The 7,537-nt window shown below is 45.7% G+C and overlaps 1 protein-coding gene across 1 annotated transcript in view; it reads left to right on the forward strand.

Annotated features, from left to right (window-relative positions):
* The window catches only part of hao1 (hydroxyacid oxidase (glycolate oxidase) 1), a 29,699-nt gene extending 22,549 nt beyond the window's left edge, over window positions 1–7,150 (forward strand). Inside the window, exon 8 of the mRNA XM_024802134.2 lies at window positions 6,166–7,150. Coding sequence (XP_024657902.1) covers window positions 6,166–6,233 — 68 coding nt within the window. The 3' untranslated portion in view covers window positions 6,234–7,150. The remainder of the gene's footprint in view (window positions 1–6,165) is intronic.
* The last annotated feature ends 387 nt before the right edge of the window (window positions 7,151–7,537 follow it).

The following is a 7,537-nucleotide window of genomic DNA, read 5'->3' on the forward strand; positions in this document are numbered from 1 at the left end:
GCGGCCGGGCTGCTGGACGTGGCGGCCGGGCTGCTGGACGTGGCGGCCCCTCCGGCACGCCGACCTCCAGCTCTGGCTCAGCGGATCCCTCCGGACCTCCGAGCTCCTCCGGTGGCAGCGCGGGCTCACCAGGCTCGCTGAGCTCCTCTGCTGGCAACGCCGGTCCCTCCGGCTCGTTGAGGTCCGCCAGCAGCGGTGCGGGCTTCTCAGTGGGTGGCTCGCTGAGCTGCTCCAGCTCACAGTGCTCCTCCGGCATTAGCTCGCTGGGCTCCCCCGGCTCACAGTGCTCCTCCGGCATTAGCTCGCTGGGCTCCCCCGGCTCACTGTGCTCCTCCGGCTCGCCGAGCTCCTCCTGCTCGCTGAGCTCCTCCGGCTCGCTGAGCTCTACAGCTGGCGACGCGGGCTCCCCTCGCTCGCTGAGCTCCTCCGGCTCGCTGAGCTCCTCCGGCTCGCTGAGTTCCACAGCTGGCGACGCGGGCTCCCCTCGCTCGCTGAGCTCCTTCGGCATGCTGAGCTCCTCCAGCATAAGCTCGCTGAGCTCCTCCGGCTCACAGTGCTCCTCCGGCATTAGCTCGCTGAGCTCCTCCGACACGCTGAGCTCCTCCGGCCCGCTGTGCTCCTCCGGCATTAGCTCGCTGAGCTCCTCCGACACGCTGAGCTCCTCCGGCACGCTGAGCTCCTCCGGCTCGCTGAGCTCCTGCTCGAGCATGCTGAGCTCCTCCGGCTCGCTGAGCTCCTGCTCGAGCATGCTGAGCTCCTCCCGCTCGCTGAGCTCCTGCTCGAGCATGCTGAGCTCCTCCGGCTCGCTGAGCTCCTGCTCAAGCATGCTGAGCTCCTCCCGCTCGCTGAGCTCCTGCTCGAGCATGCTGAGCTCCTCCCGCTCGCTGAGCCCCTGCTCGGGCATGCTGAGCTCCCGCTCGCCGAGCCGCTGCTCCCGCTCTCCGGGCTCCGGCTCGCAGGGCTGCACGGCCAGCCGTGCGGGCACCTCCCGCTCCCTGAGCTCCTGCTCCGCTTCGCTGAGCAGCTCCTCCCGCTCTCCGGGCTCCTGCTCCGGCTCGCAGGGCTCAACAGCTGGCCGTGCGGGCACCTCTGGCTGCGCTTCAGCCACAGATGGATGATCCGGAGGCGAAGATGGTGATGCGGTGTCCGCAGGTGGGGAAGGTGAAGGTAGAGCCGGTGAAGAAGATGGCCGAGGGGTGACTGCATGCGGATGGGATGATGACGGCGCTACAACCGCAGATGGTGAAGCCGCCAGTGGCGTGGAGACTGCTGAATGAGGCCACGCTAGTTGTACTGTTGGCCGGCTTGCAGCAGCGTCAGCGGTGTCACCATCCACTGAAAACAAAAAAGCAGATGGGGTGAGAAATGAAAAAGTGTCCTTATTACTCACCACAGCCGGTTCTTGAGATGTCCGGGAGGGCGGCTGCGGTGAGGAACGCCGGCGGCGCGAACGCCGTTTCCGGGTAGACGTCGGGGCCGGCGTATCAGGCTGAAGAACCTCAGGCTGGCCGAGTGGGGGGGGCAGCCTGGATCGGAGAGTGGAGGTGAAGGGTGTTGAGCAGGAAATCCGCCACAATCGGAAAAAGATTGTCCAACACCCAGGGAAAACAAGTCAGTGTTTCCTGCAACCGCTTCTCCACAGCACAACGTAAACCCTCCGCGTGCGCTTCCAGCCACAGTTCACATAGACGATTTACTTTGTCTGTCACCTCCCTCCTGAACCTCTCCGAAAAGTCCGCTGGGTCCATCTGGCAGGATCGTTCTGTCACGGTCTGGAGGGCAGACCGTGGGGGATGTTGGAGAAAGGACCCAAAACGCAGACTTAATGGAATGAACAGTGGGTTTATTTACAGTGAGGTAATTGTACACCACACATTAAATCTCCAAAAGTGCTCCCTCGACTCCCGTGACGTGTCTTCTCCCAAGTGCTGGTATCCCGTGCTCTCTGCCCCTGTGCCTTCACACACCCCGTGTGTCTTGCAGTCCTGTGTTCCGCTGTCCTCCTGGGGAAAAACACAGACACAGCCGTTATGGCACCAACTCCGGCAGGCATACACTTTAACAACACTAGAGACACTGACGTGGAGTCTAACTCAACGATCCTGCACCGGAGGAAGCTCCATCGCTCTGTTAAGTAGCTCCCCCGACGATCCTGATCAGAAGCAGGTGTGTGGTAAGCTAGGCGTGACCAGCAGCTGGCAGGGCCACACCCATCAGGCCTGCAGGTGGCTGTCCTTCATCCTCCAGCCTCACACACACACACACACACACACACCAGCATGGAACACAAGAGCACAGTGCAGCAAACATACATCCAATACACTAATAACAATAAAGGTCCACACTGTTCACGAACCCCGAGTCCCCGGCACCGGGTCCGTGACATTATCAATCGTTAGCTTACTATGCAAACATGACAAGTGAAATCTCCCGCAGCTTAAACATGTGAGAGGTTGATCTGCAGAGAATCGCTGAGCGTTATGTGAGTGCATGTGTAAAAGCAGCAGGATATATATTTTAGTTCTGCTGAGCCAAATAAGACAGGTCAGGGTGAAGAAGTGACAGCCAAAGAAAAGCTTACCACAAAACGGAGAAGTTATGACAAATCAGACTATAAGGCAAAAAGAAAGTGCAGCTTTATGGTTTCATGGACAAAAGAATTTCTGTGGCTGCAATATGACGAGCTAAATAACCAGGGCTGCACATAAGTGGTCCGCAGGTGCACATTCGCTGTCAAAATAAAAAACACACACAAGATAAGAAGTTGCAACGCGTGTTTGTGTACATAAGATTTTCTGGAGGAGGACAGACATTTGTTTAGAACTATTAAAGATGTCGAAGAAGCTCCTTTAAGCAATTACTGTGATGTTCCTCCACCTCCAAACAAATGTCAGGAGTCCGAACCACAAAAGAAGCACGTATTCTCGGAAAAGTGGTTGCAGGAGGTGAGCTGGCTTCAAACAAATGATGAACGCACAGAGATGTGGTGCAGAATGTGCCGTGAAAATCCCACTCTAGCGGACAAAACCCTGCTTTTTATATGGACGCAAACGCGCGTTTGCGTCCATATAAATCCATATTAAATTTAAAACTGTACTTTTGAGTTAAAATATATATTCATAATTTTAATAAATGACAAATTAAAAAGGCATGAACATTTTTTTTGTATCGAAAAAATATCGAACCGTGACACCAAAGTATCGAACCGAACCGTGAATTTTGTGTATCGTTGCACCCCTATTATTTAGTTTATGTGAACCATATACTTATTCACGGCCACTTCATTAGGTATACCTGTTCAACTGCTCGATAATGCAACATCGATGAAATACCTTGCTGATGTCAGAGGAGAATCGCCAGACTGCTTAAAGCTCACAGGAAGTATATTAGCTATATTAAGAAAAATAACCACCCGTTACAACCAAGGTATCCAGAAGAGCATCTATCAAGCACATTGGGTTGCAACAGCAAAAGAACATACCAGTATCACTCCAGTAGCTAAGAACAGGGTTCACCATGTGAACTGTAGAAGATTGTGAGCAATGTTGCCTGGTCCGATGCCAGTATTCCTCAAGCTCGAGTCCACTACCACAGGCTTATGAGTTTGAGATTTCTGCAGAGTATGTTAGCTTTTCATAGGACTGCACTCATCTGGACAGAAACCTCTGATGTTGTGCTTGGAATCTGCTGAGGTTAAAGCTCCTAATGCTCCTATTACCACTTGGATTGCTTTGGACTGTACACACCTGCTCCAGTTCTGCCTTCTGTTCCCAGTATGCTCCTCCTATCTGCTGTCCACTGGGATTACTACAACTGATCTTCTGCTTCTTGTTAACCCCCATTATATCTGGATGGCTGACCAGCAGTTGCTTGTTTGTCTAGAGCTGTCTAGAACTACGGGAAGTTGTAACATCGCATCAAGAAATAAAGGATGTAATTAGAGCTTTTTCCACTACCGTTGAGACAAAAAGGCAGTTAGTGTTAAGATACTAAGGGCATAAACTGAATGAGTAGTGACTCCAATCTTGAACTAATCTCCTGGAATGTAAGAGGCCTTAGGAAATTTATCAAACTAAAAGAAGTTATGAAAAGACTCAAACAGTATCACTCAAAAGTAGTCTTTATCCAAGAAACACACTTACTTGTGAGTAAAATTACTAAGGACAACATGGCCAAGTCAGGTGTTTTCTAGCACACATCTCATCACATGCTAGGCGAGTAGCAATACTTATTTAAAACAAAACCAAATCTTAGACCCCACAGGGAGATTCATCATAATACAAAGCTCACTGATGAACCTGACTTTAGTTAATCTGTATGGTCCCCAGTCTTTACAACACTTTGTTTCTTTATATTGCAGCTCTTTGTGGTGATAGATTTACACTCTTCTCATCTGGAAAGCAGACGGGTTATCCAATAATTCATGTCCGAACTAAAGATATACGGAGACTAGAAAACCCAACAATGAGAAAATACTTTTGTCATTCAACCAGACACAATAGCTGGAGTCCTATAGGTTACTTCCTTAATTTCTCTTGTCCCCAGAATTAACAGTTGTTCATATAAAAAAGTTCTCCTATCTGACTACTCCATTAATCAGATGTTACTTTTAGTTGTAGCCCATCTGGCACATAAAACCAAGCCTTTGGTATGGCGCATAAAATCATTAGTGAATGAGAGGACAATAAATGAACTGCAGATAAAAACATTACAGTCTGGTCTAAAGCGCTTAGACAGAAATCAGTGAGTGAACATTCAAATGCCACAGAGACGTTAAACACAGGAAAAACACCCAGCACAGATGGAATCCCTTTAGACCTTTAAAAAATATTTAAAGTGTTATATGTTACTGGAAAGTTACACTTCAAAAGAACCAGTGTGTACATGCCAAGGCTGGACCCTCGCCCCTCATATCTCTGACAACAGAATAAGCAAATTAAGTTGACAGTGGACATTGTCCAAATGAAAGTGTTGAACTCCCCAGGTGCTCATTTGGCAACACCTCTGGCTATAAATATTTCCTTTTTTTAATATTTCGAAAGAATGAACCACCTGTTTAAACAATGTTTTAAGTTGCCAAAGACAGCCTTACCTATCTGTTGTTAAAATGACTCTAAAAACAGATGAATTGTGCAAACTACATGCCAACAATGAACTGTTGTGGAATCAATCATTAGATGTTCTATGCTGCCAATGTCTATGACTAAATGCATAAACAAGGATGCAAGGATAAAAACAATCTTCAATAAACGTATTTAAAAGAAAAGACAGCCCAGATTAGGCCCATCTTTACTATATCTCCCGTATGACAGACAGAGGAGGCCTGTGTATGCCAAATCTCAAACGCTCCTGCTGGGTTGCTCAGGTCTCTGCTGCCTCCTGCTGGTTTTCACCCACAATATCCCAAAACAGTAGCATGGAGTTCCAGGTGAAGACTCTCAGAGGCTCTGTCTCTACGCCATGGATAAGATATTTGTCGACCTTCAGCCAAGTTCTAACATGAATATAAAGCTCTGATTGTTCTGATTGTAGAGCTCTGTGATCAGCATGTGTTGATGATGCAGCTCAAATAGATCTTTTTTTATTAAGAAGCTTTAACATTTGTTTTATTATGTGGATCTGCTTAGCTAGTTTTACATTACATGTGCCTTTTTACTGCAATTGTTTTATATTAATTTCATTCATATGTATTGATGTTTTTTTTTTTCATTTCAGGATTTTGACACCATGTAATTTTCTAAACTGAAGAATCCACAAAAAACATAATGAAGTATTAAGTGGAACATTCCCACTGCCCAGTCCTTAAATACTTTAAAGCTCGGAGACTTTCTCTCAGTCAGCCTCAGAATATGACTTTGATAAGGGTTTTTTTCTGCTGGGAATGAGAGATGTAAGAAGGAATATGAAAACAAACTGATTAGAAATGTATAATTAACAGAACTAAAACATTAAAGTCAAAGACTGTGATATGTTGTTAAAAGTGGAGAAATTATTCTAGAATATTTGGTTCCTCCAATCTTGAAAACACAAGATGAAGTAAGCTATTTTATTGTATCAATATATTTAACCTGATTGAGTCTTGTTACATTTACATCAGTTCAGATTTCAGACTTTGTCATCACTGGGGACTATTTGACAAACATGGTTTTGTGTGTTTGTGTCCAGGTTGTCGTTCAGTTTCTGAAGTAAGCAGGTCCCTGGTCAGGAGAATGGACTTCACCTCGAGGATGTGAGAGAACTGAAGAATACACGAATCATTTTTTTTATGAATCACTAAATGAATTCTTGATGTCAAAACAAAGTGCTGTTTCCTGTTAAAAGGTAATGTTTTTAAAGTGGTGCTTTTGACTAGAGCATGTAAAAACTGATACAAAATACAGGACCGTAAATCTTTGGACATACAGTCTCCCATAAGACAAGCCCTGGAGCTGATTGTGAGTAATGAACTTGTATTTAGCATCTTTTAACTGAAACGCTCAATATTGAGATTAAATCTAACTGTGAATTGTTAATATAAATATGTTGTTTAATTGAGAAAAACACATTCGAATCACATCACATCTAGCCCCGTCAAAAACACTTAAGGATGAAGTTGTTTCGTTAGCAAAGTCGAAAATCAAGAGTTTTTATTTAGTTTTGACTTCAGATTTTCAATTTTATATCAGTTTTAATTCGTTTTTACCAATTGTTTGCTAGCTTAGTTCAGTTTTTATTTTTTTGAACATCCTTAGTTTCAGTTTAGTTTTGATTAGTTTCAGTTATAGTTTTAGTTGTGTTTGCAATAATTAAGTGCAACAAAATCCCAGTTTCATCACATCAGTCATGCTCTTCTGCTCATCCTTGGGTATGTTGCTATTGCAGCTACCATATCCCTGCACCCTGGACAGGCCGCCTGTCTGTCGCAGGGCTAACACGCAGAGACAGACAACTCACATTCCCACCTAAGGGGAACCTATGGGTTCTTTAAAAAAATAAAAAAATGAGGGCAGATGAACAACCATTGATAGCAGGCAACTGTAAAAGATATATCTTGGCCCCAATAAGACTATTAACTCTTGCAGCACCGGGTGCATTGCTAAACTTTTTGAAGGCAACTGACTCACACAGTTGTGTAGATATCCCAGTCTCAATAAACATATTCACCAACGCTTCCTCTCGTTTGTGACAATATTTAAAATATGTCATATTCCGTAACACACCAGCTGATTTGTTAAAATGGGGAAACGAAGGAAAACAGAACTCCGTGAGCAGCACTTTGTGGAAACTGTATTTGCTTTTAAGCTACATCGGTGTTTGATATCAAATACTAAGCAGACTGTACAGGCTGACCAGGGCGACCAGACCCCAACAAACTAGCACAGAGTTTGTGTGGCGCAACAGTCCGAGGTTATCTTGTCAGACACATTATATTTAAATGAAACGTTTCCAAATCAAGTAATAATAATAATAATAACAGGAAGCTGAATTTTGTTCCCTATATGATTTCATGTATTAGTCATTATATACTCACACACACACACACACACACACACACACA

This window comes from Maylandia zebra, linkage group LG4 (genome assembly GCF_041146795.1).
Source record: "Maylandia zebra isolate NMK-2024a linkage group LG4, Mzebra_GT3a, whole genome shotgun sequence".
NCBI classification, from domain to species: domain Eukaryota; kingdom Metazoa; phylum Chordata; class Actinopteri; order Cichliformes; family Cichlidae; genus Maylandia; species Maylandia zebra.